The 15,207-nt window shown below is 45.7% G+C and overlaps 1 protein-coding gene across 1 annotated transcript in view; it reads left to right on the forward strand.

The window, feature by feature from the left end:
- SPG7 (SPG7 matrix AAA peptidase subunit, paraplegin) overlaps positions 1-15,207 on the forward strand; it is a 30,804-nt gene that overhangs the window by 13,685 nt on the left and 1,912 nt on the right. The window contains exons 9-16 of the mRNA XM_061370341.1: positions 359-532; positions 6,294-6,418; positions 7,637-7,739; positions 8,745-8,855; positions 12,373-12,488; positions 13,275-13,431; positions 13,971-14,134; positions 14,555-14,632. Of these exons, the coding sequence (XP_061226325.1) occupies positions 359-532; positions 6,294-6,418; positions 7,637-7,739; positions 8,745-8,855; positions 12,373-12,488; positions 13,275-13,431; positions 13,971-14,134; positions 14,555-14,632 (1,028 nt within the window). The remainder of the gene's footprint in view (positions 1-358; positions 533-6,293; positions 6,419-7,636; positions 7,740-8,744; positions 8,856-12,372; positions 12,489-13,274; positions 13,432-13,970; positions 14,135-14,554; positions 14,633-15,207) is intronic.

Consider the following 15,207-nt stretch of genomic DNA (forward strand, 5'->3'; position numbering starts at 1 on the left):
TTCCTCCTAGATCTCTTGAGACCTGACAAGGGTCAGTGTGCAGGAAAATGCTGAATATTTCTGGTTCTGATCTGTGGAAGAAGCAGGAGTTCATCTTAGGAGCTGGGAGCTGTTTTCTTCTTACAGCAGCTATAGGAATCCATGCAGTTCTAGGAGTTCCAGGAGGAGCTGTGCTGAAGGATTAAGCAAAGGAGTTCTGTGGCTATTTCTTCATGCCAGGAGTGTTGAGAGAGAGGGATTGTCATATGCCGAGGGCTTGCCCAGTGCCAAATGTCTAATTGGGGGCCAGGAATGCTGTTCTCTAGCTTTGCTAACAATTTTAGCTATAAGGCTTATTTCTTCTTCTCTTTCCCTATAGGTCTTGGAGCTGCCAGAGTCAGGAGCCTCTTCAGAGAAGCCCAGGCTCGAGCACCCTGCATTGTGTACATTGATGAAATTGATGCTGTGGGCAAGAAGCGTTCAACCAATATATCTGGTTTTGCCAATGCTGAGGAGGAGCAGACCTTAAACCAGCTGCTGGTGGAAATGGATGGTCAGTATTTCTGTCTGCCTCTCAGCAGCTGGGCCTTTATCACCTTAGAAATCCAAGCTGTTGGCCCTACATCATCATCCTGCTTCTGCTTGCCCTGCCTCTTTAGCATTCTTCTGCTGAAGTAATGACCACTGCATTAAAACAAACTCATTCCCCTTTTCCCTGGGGCAAGGCTAACTTGTACTTGGCAGCCAGTTCAGGGCTAAGCCCAGAACTGCAGCTTGATCATATCCTTGCTAAAAAACTGTCTTTATAATAAGTGATAACTGGTTTGGACTGCTGCTAGAGAAGAGGTTGTGGCCCTGAAAGTCAGAAGGTTTTTTCCAATTTGGATGCCTGGGATACCTTGGCTGGCCTTGCTCTTGTGTCAGAGGTTATCCTATCACAGTGGGTCTTTTATCTGTTCTTTCTTCCAGCTGCTTTGCTGTGTACAGATGGAAAGCAGCAGTAACTGGTGTTCAGCACAGGATTGGTGGATGCTGTGTACCCAGTACTTGGTGCATGCAGACCCATGCTTTCCTGTGGAACCCTTGGGAATCTTCTTAAGCACCAGTCTGAACCATGTACCCCACCTTGGGTCCCTTTTCTGAAGACACTGTAGCATATCTCTCTCTTCATCTGTCCCTTAGGCAGGACTACTCCAGAGCTGATGGTTACTAAGAAAGTAATTTTCTTCAGGACAGATCTCTTGAGTATATGCTGAGGCAAAGTTATGGAGATAACCCTCTTGAAATCTAGACATTTATATAGGCTTTTAAGGGTGTGGGGTTAAATACACTAAATCTTAAAACCCAGGAGCCAGCTGGTTTTGTGACTCTGCTGAAGACTCTGAGTCAGAACAGAGTGTAGTGTCATGGGCAGAGTGAATTTGCACCAACGGTCACATATAAAATCAACAGCAAGTGTGTGTTCAAGGTATGGCTGGCAGAGGGCAGCAACCCCAAAGACTCTTGCTGCAGTAAATGGCTTCACCTTGAGAGTATGCTTTCTCACTGGGTACTGGAGAAGAATTACTTAGAGTACTTGGGAACCAAAAGAAAATTAATTGGCAGCAAGGGTACTGCTGTCTGTAGAGTAACATTTAGGTCCAGCTGCCCATTAAATGTTGTTAGATACTTGATGTATTCCATCTAGGACAGGTAGTGGTTTAAAGCCTGTTAAAGTTTAGTTGTCCCAGAGGGCCATCAGCAATGTAATACACAATTCTCACGTCCTTTGACTTACTCTCATGCGGTCTGCCTGACTACAGGATCCCTAATCTAAACTGGGAGGGAGAAGCTTTGCAAACAAGTCCTGGTTTGATGCCACACTTCTGTATGGCTTCTGGCTGCACTGGAATCAGCCGTTTTCTCAGATATTTTCACATGAGTGCCAAAAGGAATGATCCTTTTGCTGTTCTTAGTCATAACTCTGTCAGAGCCTGCAGCACTGACCCAACTTGCAATGTTTCTGTTGCTAAATCTTGTTACTGCAGAGCAGGGCCAGAAACAACTACCTACCTGCCCATAAGGGAGTGTTTTTGTCAGTCTGCTCTTTGGTGGAACAGAGCCACCTTTTCCCTTGGCTGTAACTCTGACACTTGTTGTGTCATCACACTCTTTATATGAAAAATCAAAGGCTCTTCTGCACTAAAAGCATCCCACATTCTCCAGACTTTTTAAAGAGGTTAAAACTGCTTGCTTTTTCACTGAGCATTTGCAGTATAATGGGGGTGAGTGCTACTGAAGAGGAGCGTGTCCTGCAGTTCAGCAGCAAGACTGCCTTCTGGAGAGTGCTCAGGAGTCAACCCTCCCTTTTCAAGAAGAGAAGATGGGACTTGTAAAATGCTTTCAGGAAATGGTAGATGATCCTCCATACTGTACACAAGATGATCTGTAATTCTGGATCTCTGCCCTTGCTGCAGAAGGAGAAACTGTAAGCAGGAGCACAGCATAGTACAGACAGGGTAGAGTGGTCGTGCTGTAGAGAGACTCTTCAGGCCTCTCTGCTTCAGCACAGGTGCCAGCAAGTTTTTGAAGGAGGAATGAGCTTTAAGTAGATCCTAAACAACCAGACAGGAGTCTGGTTATCAGAGGAATGTGCTTGGAACACACAATGCTGCATAAGTACCAGGAATCACCTTAAATACATATGTGCACTCCGTGGAACTTTGCATTTGCACGATCTTAGGCAACTTGGCCAAGCACGTAAATATGCTTGGAGTGAATGTAACTGTTTACAGCTGTATCTGTACAGTGGATGTTCCCAACAGAAAAGTCTAGTTAGTAACACACTGAACAGCAATCCTGGCTTGGTGGGTTTTTCTTTTCTCCTGACAGTTGTAGGGTGAGCTGGCAGCATCTTAACGCGGAATTAGATGGAAGCCCATGTGTCTGTTCAGGAATCTGTAGTCAGTACAATTCACGTCTCTGTACTAAAAATGAAGTGTCTGATTTCCTCTAGTCTGTAGAAATTGGGCATGGTTTCTAGCGTGTTTTCTTGGTGAGTCTCAGTTCAGAAATCAAGGTACAGCGCTATGGGAAAGTGATTTTAGAAGGTAAATGTCATCCTTGGTACCTACTTTAATAGTCCCTTGTTTGCTCTCTGATGCTTAGTTTATTTTAAAATTTATGTTATCTCATTATTTATTTGTCTCATTATTTATTCGTGTCTCATACTAAGTGCTTTATCAAACACACTAGAAAAACAGCCCAAAGAGTTTACAGTGTCAAATGGGAGACAGCTGGCAAGGACTGTCAGGCTAGTACAAGAAACATGGACTTACTGTTGGCTTGTACTCATCAGCAGTGATCTTGGCACGTGTTGCTGTGATGTTATCTAGCAGAGTATACTACTCGAACAAAGGGTGAAGTGCTATGTGCATCATGGCAAAACAGTTTTCAAGGTAATAATGAACAAGGGATTTTAGGGGTACTATCCAAGTGCAAGCAGGGAAATGGCATGTGCTTGTAAAGAGGAAGCCTTGAAATGGAATGTTGAGAGCTCTGTTTTGGCTGTGTTTAGCTGAAATTGATGGTTGAAGTTCTGCAAAGCAGTACTATAGAACCGAGGGAGCTATTAATTTGGGGAAAAAAAAAAACTGTGCACAAAAGTAGATCTGAGTCATCAGCAGTGATTGTTGAATTAATGTGTTCTTCTGAGATTACTCATAGGTAAGGCAGAGGGAGAAAAGGAGGGTCAGAGCTCTATGGATCCTGCTCTGCAGGCTGGAGGAAGGATGAGGACACCCAGAGAAAAGCCATTCTGCTCAGCTGCATGGAATGAATGTGCAATTTGATACTTGGTAATTCTGGTACACAAATTTTTGAGTAATTGTGCTCTTCCTACAAGCGACCTTGGTTTCCTCCACTCTGACAGCTTTCGTTGTGTTCTGGAAGCACCAAGAATCTGCTGGGAGAAGGGGAGGGACTGGAGGGAGCCTGTATGTACAAAAGCTGTTTCTAAAAACCAGAGTGACGCATGTATTCCCGTCTTTGTCAAAACAGGTGCCTGGTTGAATAGTGAATCTTCCCTCACAAACCGCAAACAAGCGGAAGAGGAATGTGACCCAAATATCTCCTCTGTTCTGAATGCATTTGAGAGAAGCCTGGCAGTCTGGGCTGATATGTGTTTCGTAAGTGAAAGTGCAGGAGGTTTTTTTGGTAGCAGCTCTTCACCTCAAGTCCTGAGACAAAACATCTCTGCTGCTCTTGCTGTATGCAAACTTCTCACTCCAAGGCCTCCCTCACAAACGTGGCTGTCTTTTAATGATACTGTTCACAGATGATGTCCAGAAGGCTTTTGAAAAAAATAGCTAGAGAATTAAACAGTGTAAAAATGAAGGTGAGATGCCCATCAAAGTGTTCTGTGTCAGTGGTGAGCAGAACACTTGTCAGCTCAAGTAGACCCTTTGTTTTTTTTATTTCAAGTGGCTTCATTTGTAGGCACTGTAGATATACAAAGGCTCTCTTTAGGCTGCATTTACAGAGCTGTTTTTCCTTTGTTGATGTGACCCATATGGTGGATTTTAGCCAAAGGAACAGTCTACATCTTTGCCTGTGAAAGCCAAGTCCTGTGATGTGCCAGGTGATGTTGCATTGGGAACAGTAATATGAATTGGAGGCTGCAGTACTAGAGTTCTTGGAACACTGTTTCACACCACTGGGATACAGGCTTGAGAGCAAGTGGGGCAGAAGATGATGTGAGGAGGATGCTTTCAGTGGTTCTGGGTTTTTCTTTCATTTGTTCTAATAGTCAGACCTATTTTAAGAGAGTCTTCCCAGCTGCAGAGGAGATAATGTACTGTACCATCTAATCCTGCCCTGTGAATGAAGCTTGCTAGCCCCCAAGTGCCTGCCAGTCTCCCTGCTTATTTATCACACTCCAAAGTGCAGTGTAATACATGCTTGAAGGATGGCTGGCTTTATCCTCTCCAGGAGCTTATTTAGACAGCATCCTGCAGGGAGGAAGAACTGAGGTTTGCTGTAGCACAAGCTGACAGAGCCAGTCCTCTGACTTACCTGTAACCTTAATCTCTCTGCTGAGCTCTTGAACGCTGACACATTTGGCAGCACTTGCGGTGGAGCTGGAGAGAGCTGAAACCCGCCCAGCTTATGTGCATAAAGCTGCCTCTGCAGCGTGTGACTTGGCAGCCCGGGAAGCGCATGGGACTAAGGCGTCCTTTCCCTAGGAAGGCTGCTGTGTGCCAGGGCTGTTGAATCTGCTGTAAGCAGGTGACTCATACCCAGGGGCCTGGGAGCACCTGGTGGAATGTCATAAATAAGCAGTGTGGTTCAGTGATTCAGTGTGATCTCTGCTTCCCCACCCAAGCAGCGCAACCGCCTGCCCCTTCCTGCCCTCCTCCAGATGCAAGTGCTCTGGCTTCCCTGGGAAGCCCAGTCTGCCTTTGATGCCTCTGTACTCCAGGCTGCTCTCATGCAGCTGCTAAATCCTGGTGTTTCCTTCATCTTTAAGACCTGGAGACAAAACCTTCTCTGACTGTGGTTTGAGCTAGTGTATGCTAATCATCCCTGCAGAGCTATTTGGTTGTATTTTGTATCTGTCTACGTGTCTGTGGTTTAAGTTCTGCAGGGTTGGTCTTTGCAGTGGTCTGCAGTATGCCCAGGTGTCTTTAGAGTGATAAAAGATGAGTGAGAAGGCAAAGATTAAATCGTGCTATAACATGCTCCTTGCAGGGTGGCAAGGCTGTATCTTCTTTCTGCATTAACCTGAGTTGATGATCCTGGTGGGCTGCCTGTGACTGAAGGCTAAAAGTAAACGAAATCTGGAAGGGCTTTGCACAGAAATACTTGTGAGGGAAAGGCTGTTTCACCATTGTTTGCACAACCTGGAGCTAAAAGAGCAGCAATTGACATAAGCCTGTGGATAGGAAGGCATCCCTAACATACCAGAATAGAAAGGTTCTGTTCTGGTTTCTAGTTGGAGCAATTTTCAAATGTGGCAAAACGAAATGGGAAGAAAAGTTTTAGCCATGATTTCCTAAGTAAATGAAAAGGGAATTTCAGAATATCTCTGATGACCAGCAACTGGCCTATGTGACTTGTGAGGTTCCTTCCTGTCTTGTGCTCCCAGCTGGAGAGAAGGACGCTTTGTCAGCCTCAGCTGCCCCAAAGGACGCTGTAAACACCCTCTGGCTTTTTATGATAAAGATTTATAAGATATTCCCTGCATCCTGCTGTGCCTTGTCCCTTTGTATGCCTGCAAAGCAGCATCTGCCATGGTGAAAACCGTCACTTTTGATTTTTGGTTGTTTTTTCTACAGGAATGGGGACCACAGATCATGTCATAGTGCTGGCTTCCACCAACCGTGCTGATGTCTTGGATAATGCTTTGATGAGACCTGGGAGGCTGGACAGGCATATCTTCATTGATCTTCCAACACTCCAGGTACTTTCCATATACTGCCCTGTCCTTACCGTGATGCTGATGACTAAGGTTTCCCAGTTCTCAGTGGTGATCCATTCATTGGTGGGTCAAAAGCTGAATTTGGAGAAAGTGGAGCTGGTTAGCTTCTGTTTGCCTTATTTATGTGCTGTAGATGAAGGACTTGACACTCTTAACACAATTGCTTGTTTCCCTGAAGTACCACTTGCTGGTTTTAAGTGTCTCTGCTCTCGTACCAGCTTTGTTAGTGAATTCTTCCATGAGATTTGCTTTGCTATGCAGATACAGAACTATGTTTGTGTCTTCTCTCCAGGAAATTGGGAGCCACATAATTGGCAAGTTGCCTTATGTGAGAACGAGAGCTTAAATTGTCATGTGCCTTGAGCACCATTTGTTCTGTAGGTTTATTGTCCTCACTATCCTTGTAAGGCTCCTCACTTTTCCTTTAAGCAGCCTGTTAAGTGACTTGTTCCTTCTGAATGCTTTAAATCCATTTGCTAGGAGTCTTCCATGTCTGCTGTGTTGACATTTGTAATAGAGTTTTGGGAGTAGGCTCAGCTGCAGTAAAGATCTGTCTGCTTTGCCAGCACAGGCTCTTCTTCTCCCATCTGTGCTTTACTGCCGTCCTCAAGAGTTTTCAGTTAAAATACCTTACATGCCTGATAGAATCTGGCACGGGAAGCATGAACTGTGCAGCTGCCCTGAAGGAGGAAGGGGAAAAACCCTGGCAACTGAGACCACTGTTTTAATCAGGATCTCCTGGACCAGCTGCATGAGTCACTCCTTGACTACTTGCCAGCTGTCATCTCACCCCCACCTTTGTCTGGGAAGTGGTCTCTGGTGAAGGAGCTAGTAGATGGGGTTTGCAGTTTGAGTGTGTGAGGAAACAGGTAGGGGCAGTCAGAGCTCCTTCCTGCAAGTGCTTTCATGGTAAAAGTTAAGACAGATCAGAGTGAAAGTTAGGAGGGGAGAGTGGCCCAGAGAGAGAAAGCAGTGACTCACGTTAAGCCTCTGTACATCTGTTCTGTATTTGGGCCGGGTGTTTACCAGGGCTCCCGGAGCACCACCACACTGTAAGGACAGCCCTGCCATCTGGTGGCAATGTCACCATGTCCCCGCTGCCAGAGGTCTGTTCCTCCCCTGCTCCCTCCGGAGGGACAGCGCTGACTCTGCCTCATCGCAAAGGCTTGACTGGGCTCAGGTATTCTGTGCTCTTTACAGGAGAGAAAAGAGATCTTCGAGCAGCACCTGAAGGGCCTCAAACTGATCCAAGACGCCAGCTTCTACTCACAGCACCTTGCGGAACTGACTCCAGGCTTCAGTGGTATGACATGCTGTGCCACAGTGGGGCTGCTCTGTCTGCTTCTGCACTAGTTCTGCAGTTCAAGCTGGAGCTTTCTGGTTGCTTAGTTTTAACTATTTGTGTCTAAAGGGTTTTTTCTTCAAGCCGCCTCTGTCGCTATGGAAATAGTGGGAACTTAACCAGCTCCCTGATGAGCTCTGATGAGCAATTGTTCATGGCTATTTCCAATCTGCTGAAACTTCTGGGACTAGCAGGGTGTGGGGATAGGAAAATACTCTTTTAAAATGCCTGGGTTCTCAGTTCCGAAGGGGAGGAACCACTGCTCATGCTCCAAATCCAAGCTGTTGTCGAGGCTGAGATGTTGCAATTCAGGGGGAGAACTCTCAAAGCTGGTATGTATTACCAGGAAAGTGATAGGAGGAATGAACAGAATTACTTTGTCAGTCAGAGCAGAAATTGGACAACTCTGCCTGGCTCCTACACTGAGCCTGTTTCCAGGGTAGGTCCCTGGGAGTTTGAAACAGCGCTGTGCAAGGGGCTCCAGAGTTCCTGTTGATTTGGAGTTCCTGGAATATTCTTTCTGGGTTTCCCCTCTAACAGGCCCCAGCACACTGCCTCTTCGTGACTTCTTTCAGCAGCCCCCTGCCACCATCACCCACGCACACAAACTCGGAACAGATGTTCTTTCTCTTCCACACAGAAGTTGTGCGGTCGCTGCGTGAACAGCAGCCCATGCCAGCCCGGACTGCCCATTCCCCTGTCACTGAGAGCCAGCCTTGGCTTTAGCCTCTTTACTGATCACTGAACTCTGTCCTCTGTGTGGCAACGCAGCCTTCATTGCCAAGCAGTTGCATTGTTCAAATCTCACAGAAACACCGTGAGCTAGGTTTGCTCCCAGGGAGCAAAAAAGTGCAAGCTAGTTGACTTGTTTAGGTCCTTCTCCAGATTTGTTCTTGCTTCTTCTGTCCTCTGCAGTCTCTGTCATGTAACAAATCCAGTGTAACTCTTGTAAACTCTTGTCTCTAGGAGCTGACATAGCAAATATATGTAATGAAGCTGCTCTTCATGCTGCTAGAGAAGGTCACAAATCCATCGATACTTTCAACTTTGAATATGCTGTGGAAAGAGTCATTGCAGGCAAGTGATCCAGGCATTTAATTTCCCTCCAGTATTATTGGTCTGTGCCATACTTCTTGAGAGAAGGCTCAAGTGAATGGGTTGTAGTCAAGGAAGACACATGGGTCCTAACTGTGCTCTGTCCTGTAGTGCTGGCCTGAAGGTTTTAGGGTTTTACAGTCACAGATAATTCTGCAGAAAAGACCCCGTATGGGTCTGTCTTCTGAATTTGTAGGCAACCTGAACCAGTAGCTGAGAGGAGATGGCCAGCAGTAGAACGGTAAAGAGAGGAATTACAATCTGTGTGGCTTTTTTGGTTTCAAAAGAGTTGGGGTTTGGTTTGTTTTTTGAAGAAAAGGAGTGAAGCGTCTCAGGGTTTTTCTTGCTGCTCTGGACACCTGCTACATAAACATGAATAGCAAATAGGCTACACATCCTCAACAGCAAGAAATCAGAGATTTTTCTGTTTGGTCTCAAAGCCCAGGCTTTGATGAATTGGCAGAATATACTGAAAGACAGTAGACCACTGTTCTCCCTCTGAGAACATCCTGTCGGCCTTTCCCTGTTGACAGCAGTGGAACCTCTGCAGATTACCCTTTAGCAGTATATTATAGGGAAGGGAAAAAGAGTTCCCAGAACACTTGACTTCACCTGAGGGATTTGAATCTGGTGAGTTTCAGTGTGAGCTGCCCTGTAGCCAAGCTGTGGTTTTCATAATCAGACACTTAAGGGCTTCCAGGCTGCAGTGTCATTACCAGGGGGTGAGCCTGGGCAAACAGACTGGGCATTCTGTGCTTTGTTTAGATTGTGTGGAACAGGATGTTTGTACTGGGTCAGTTATTTCCTGATCCTGGAATTCAGTCCTTAGTGTTTGCTTTATCAGAAAATGCCTAAGCAATTCCTCACTTAAGAGATTTTTGAGAAAATTCTGACAGTTTCACCTGCCTCTTCAAAGCACTCCAAGGGATTTGGTTTGGTAACTGTGGTCACACTTACACAAAGCCCAGACTGTACCCAGCAGCTCCCATTAGTCAACGGTGAGATGAATCTAGTTGTAACACAGAAGTCCTCATAAGCTGGAGAAAGAGGTGCGTTATTTCTCATTTGCACCAAACTTCTAGGGGTTCACTTGTATTTTCTTTCTGAGCACCATCCTTGCCTTAGTTTCCCAGACTTGGAACGTGAGACAAAACGCAAGTAAGGCCACAGAGGGTTAATGTGGTGGGGCATTGCAGGGCATAGGCTTCTGCAATTTCACTGCTGAGAAGCTGACATGCTTCCCCAAGGCTCTGTGGTGCGTAGGAGGCCTTAACAGTCTTTTTGTTGCAGAATTGGATTCTTTCATGTTATTGGGACCTGGCTATTTTCTGTACACTACGTCTGAAAGACCTCAAACAACCCTTCAGGCTTGTAAATTGAATGTACCCTTGCCATGTAATAGGAATGCTTCTGGGTTTCACAATCCAGAGGGCATTTCAGTTGCTATAAAAGCTTTTCTTGAAAGAATGAAAATATTATTGTGCTTTTCATTATAAGCTTCTGGTTTTAATAAATGGTGCGGAATCAAAAGAGAACTTTGCAAGTCCAGAGGCTCTCTTAGCCTTAAAGCTTTGTATTGCTGTAAGGGAGGAGTAAGAACTTCTCTCTGTGGTAGTCCCCATTGTGTTTTTAGTTTGGGAACAGAAAGCAGTCAGTAAGTCGTCAGGTCTCCTGGGAGTGAGGGAGGAAATCTGCTGAGTGCACAGAGGCTTTTAGGGGCTGTCTTTAGAAGATGTGGAAGAGCCTGGTTTCTTGGTGGAGTTTGTGTCCTCTGTGTAAGGGCAGCAAAGGTGCACCGGAGTTGTTTCCCAAGTTGTTTCCTAAATGCAGTAAGTACAGGCCTTTAGAAAACTTTCATGCCTAAAGATGAACTTTATGTAGGAAAAGAAACAATCTTTGTAAGCACACTGTGTGTGCTGTTGAGAAGAGTACAGTCCCTCCTTCCTTGGTGGGCTGAAAGAGGAATGATTACAGAATTTAAGTGTCTGTATATATATATGTGTGTGCGTATATACATGCAGTATATATATATACACACATCTTTCTACAGAAGATGACATACAGGCACATGCACACACTGCTGAAGGCAGGGTAAGGGACTGACTGATAAAAATCAAGGCTGTTGCAGTTATAGACTCATAGAACAGTTTGAGCTGGAAAGGACCTTAAGATCATCCAGTTCCAGCCCCCCTGCTGTGGGCAGGGGCACCTCACACTAAACCATGGCACCCAAGGCTCTGTCCAGTGTGGTCTTGAACACCGTGAGTGATGGAACATTCACAACCTTCCTGGGAAAATTAATCTGCTATTCCATCACCATCGTTCCTTGTGGAGCACAGTGGTTTCCAGGGTCCCTGGGCAGTAATTTTACAAGATCTGCCGCACTAATTTTGCTGTTTCCTTGTTTAATAAAGCCCTTAACTTTGTTTAAAAATTAATGTTAATAGAATGTTGTTTTCCAAGACATGAAGCAAGCTTGGTGTAATGCTGCTCTTGACTCTGCCTGCTCTACCCCCTGCTGCTCCTGGCACTGTTGGAGACATTGGCTTTAAAGTACTGGTACCTTTTTGCATTCAATGTGCGGAGGTGTAATAAGTGCTTGATATGCAGGGTATTCTGTAGTTAACATATTTTCTATATGCTCGAAATTTTACTTCCATTCGGCGTTTATGTTTTAATCCTTATTGGACTTACTCTGCGTTGCAGATTACTGGGTTGCAAAATAAATGCTTTCAAAAATCACCTTTTTGGGGGAAGTATTAAATGAGAGTTATGGCTTAATTTGCTAGTCCTCAGGAGCCTGGGAATAAGCTCATGAGGAGCATGCCATGTGTAATCAGAGATGTTTCCAGCGTCTGGAGAAAGATTATTTTTTTAATTTTTTTTGTTTATATAATCTTGGTCTTTCACTGATTTGAACACTCCTCATGCGCAAGAATCTCGACTGGAACCTTATATATAATGCAACATCTTGTTTCTCTCATGTTCTGCCTAAGGGACAGAAAGACCATACGGCAAAATCAGTATGATGCTATAGCTAGTCTCTGTTTTGGGTTTTGTTGATTTGTTTTTTGTTTTGTTTTTCCAAATGGTAGGGTGACTTGTTGCAGATCTGTCCCTGGGCAGAGATACACTGTGACATGCTTTTGGCAGAACTGGGAACAGAACAGAGCTTTGTGTTCTAGGGCTGTGAGCTAATCAAATGTTAAATTATTTGTCAAATTATTAAGTCTGTTGTAAGGAGGAAAGGGGGGAAAAGTTTCTGCCAGTATTTTAAAGCAATCCAGGCATGGGTTGCTTTCTGCTGCAGGGGAAGAGAGCACCTCTTCCACAGCATGTAACTGAAGCGCTTTTTACTGCCTCTTCTTATGCAAGAGTGCAGTGTGATTTTTTTGCTGATAGTTAGCCCCAGACTGTGCTAGCTTGAGTACAAGATTATGCCCTGCTGGTTGCACCTATTGCTGGCAATCTCATCAAATCCTTGTCTGTGTTCCTATAGGCACTGCCAAAAGAAGTCAGATCCTGTCACCAGAAGAGAGGAAGGTTGTGGCATTCCACGAATCAGGCCATGCACTGGTTGGCTGGCTGCTGGAGCACACTGAAGCTGTGACGAAGGTAACTGCACTACCAGCTCTTGTGTAAAGAAGCCTGTCACTGACATGAAGATAAGTCCTTTGGGCTTCTTCTCTCTGAGATTTGCCAGTTGCTGTCTAGTGTTTCTGTTAAATGCTGCTGGCCTCCTTGAGCTTTGAGTTGTGAATGCTGCAGCAAAATAAAGGATTAATAAAGAGTAATTTTAGTTGAAAAAGACCTCTGCAGGCAAAGGCCTGGCTTTGGCATCCCAGGGTGTATTCTTTCCCATGCACATCTCCTCCTCAAAAAGCCTTGACACTGAGAGGACATAGGGAGTGGAAACAACAAGGGAGCCAGCTCCTTGGCTCCCCACCAGCAGCAAATTAATTCTGAATGACCTATTGTATGGGCTGAACTGTTGTTAATTACCCTGTTTTAATGCATATGGGAAATGGCTCTTACTTTTCTGAAAGAATCCTGTCTTTCTTCAGGTAGTCTCAGTGATTCTGGAACTGTGAAGTGAATTCTTTGCCTTATACTCTCCAAAGCAACTCCTAAATCTCAGGATTTCACTGGCTTGCTGTTGAGGATGATTTCTTTTCCATTTCTTAAGCAGAAAGTGGCAGAAAGCTTATGTCTGAAGCTGTGAGGCAGAGCCTTCAGTACAGGAATGGTAACCTACTGCAGTCCCTGGGGTATCTCTGTAGGCCAGCCTGCCTCATAGCTTTCCACAGATTTCACTGCGAATGCCAACCTCTTCCTGTTCACTTTCTGCTGCTGTAGTTGGGAACTCTTTTGCCCTCTGAACACAGTTGCTCTGTGTTGCAGGTTTCCATAGCCCCTCGAACAAATGCCGCTCTGGGATTCGCTCAGATCCTTCCAAGAGAGCAGTACCTCTTCACAAAGGAACAGCTGATGGAGAGGATGTGTATGGCACTGGGAGGGAGAGTGTCCGAGGCCATCACCTTTAACAAAGTCACTACAGGTGAGGAGCCAGACCTGGCACACACCCTGGAGATTGTGCTAAGACATGCTGAACTTGTGCTTGCTCTGTCCAAGGGTGAGTTGAGCAAGAGATGAAGGTTTCCCACACCAAGAAGAAATGTCAGATTGCATGATTTGATCTTGGGCTTGCATTTGTGAGCATGGAAGTCTTGTTGGTTGCCACTGTGTTGTCTTAAACTTGTCCCAGAGCCTAAGGCCACAGGTGGAATTACACAGTGAGACCGTCCACTCATGGGAGGGCCTAGAGCTTTCTGTGCTGTTTCCAGCCAGTTATATCCAAATGGGGTAGCAGCAACAGGTAAGCACTCCACATAAGCTAATTTCCAGTAGATTCACTCAGTCACGCGTGGGTCCTGCAGTACATGCAGAAAGGTCCATCAGCAGGTGGAGTGTTCACATCCACGGGCTCCTGTGGGTCCCCTGGTCTCTTGACTACCAGAATGCATGTTTGTGGGGGGATATGCTTATCTTGCACTCAGTTCAGAGCTGGCAGGCACTGTGTCTATCTCTCTTGCCCAGGAGCACAGGATGATCTGAAGAAAGTGACCAAGATAGCCTACTCCATGGTGAAGCAGTACGGAATGGTGCCCAGCATTGGGCAGGTCTCCTTCCCAGACCTGGATAGTGCACCTGGAATTGGTCGGCGCCCTTTCAGCCAGGGACTTCAGCAGATGATGGACCATGTAAGGCCACCCTTGGTTACACATTCCTGGTTTTGTTCTTCTGTTCTGCATCTCGGTGGAAAAAAACAAGTGACTTGCACCCAAACAGTTCATGTTTTTCTGTTAGCCATTGGGGAGTGAATTTCTAGTGAGTTTGTTTCCCTGGGATTTATGCTGAGCTGCATCTTTTGCTACCAGACAACCTCCTTAATTACACTGCATTTCCCACCATCTGGGACTCTGCTGGGGAGTTGTGTTAGTGCATGAGTTCACTGTTCCTTATCCTGAATGTTCCTCTGTCTGCTTTTCACATGGTTTTTCTGTATTTTCTGTTGATGGGAGCCACTTTCTGCCTGTCTCAATCTGCAGATTCTGTCCCTCAGTTATCTACGTTATGTTTGTTGCACTCCAAATGTCTCTTTCCTTTTTACTGTCTTTTAGGAAGCAAAAGTCCTGGTGGCTCAGGCTTACAGGCGCACAGAAAAGCTCTTACTGGAGAACAGGGACAAGCTACAAATAGTAAGTTGGAGAGGAGGGAGGGGAAGGGTGGTTTTGGTTTTTTCACCTGCTAGGTCTTTGCCTTGCTACTTTCTGTGCTCTCAAGCTCAGCTGTTGTAGTGCCTCTGTGGTCCTACAAAGTCTTGTAGAGGGAATGCTGGGGCTCATGGTGTGAACAAGCAAGTACTGCAGACGCCCGAGATCAGGAGCAGGTGCAGGGAGAAATGTGTGCTCTTCCAACAGTAAGTAGTCTGCCTCCAGACACCAGCTGGTATTTGCAGGGTAGAGGAGTAGGAGTGTTCTGTGGAAGTGATCACTGCTGGAATCTGTCCCCCTCACCTGCACTTCTCTGCTAGCCTCTTTGCAGTGTAATTTCCTGTAGAGCAGACTGACTGTTCTTGTGAAGCCCGCAAATGCAGGAACAGCTCATCCTTCCAGGTCCTGTAGGTGCACAGGAATCGAGTGGGCAGTTTCTGGCTTTGATGAAAAGAATATAAGACCCGTCACCTTGGCTGACTGGTGTTGGTTCATGCTTTCTGGGGACTCCAAGCAGTTTTCACCTGCCAGCTCCTTGGTACCTGGTATAACAAGGAATC

The sequence above is a fragment of the Neopsephotus bourkii genome, unplaced genomic scaffold (assembly GCF_033783945.1).
Source record: "Neopsephotus bourkii isolate Nb327-2 ecotype Australia unplaced genomic scaffold, CSIRO-AGI_Nbou_v1 NB_1541, whole genome shotgun sequence".
Classification (NCBI taxonomy): domain Eukaryota; kingdom Metazoa; phylum Chordata; class Aves; order Psittaciformes; family Psittacidae; genus Neopsephotus; species Neopsephotus bourkii.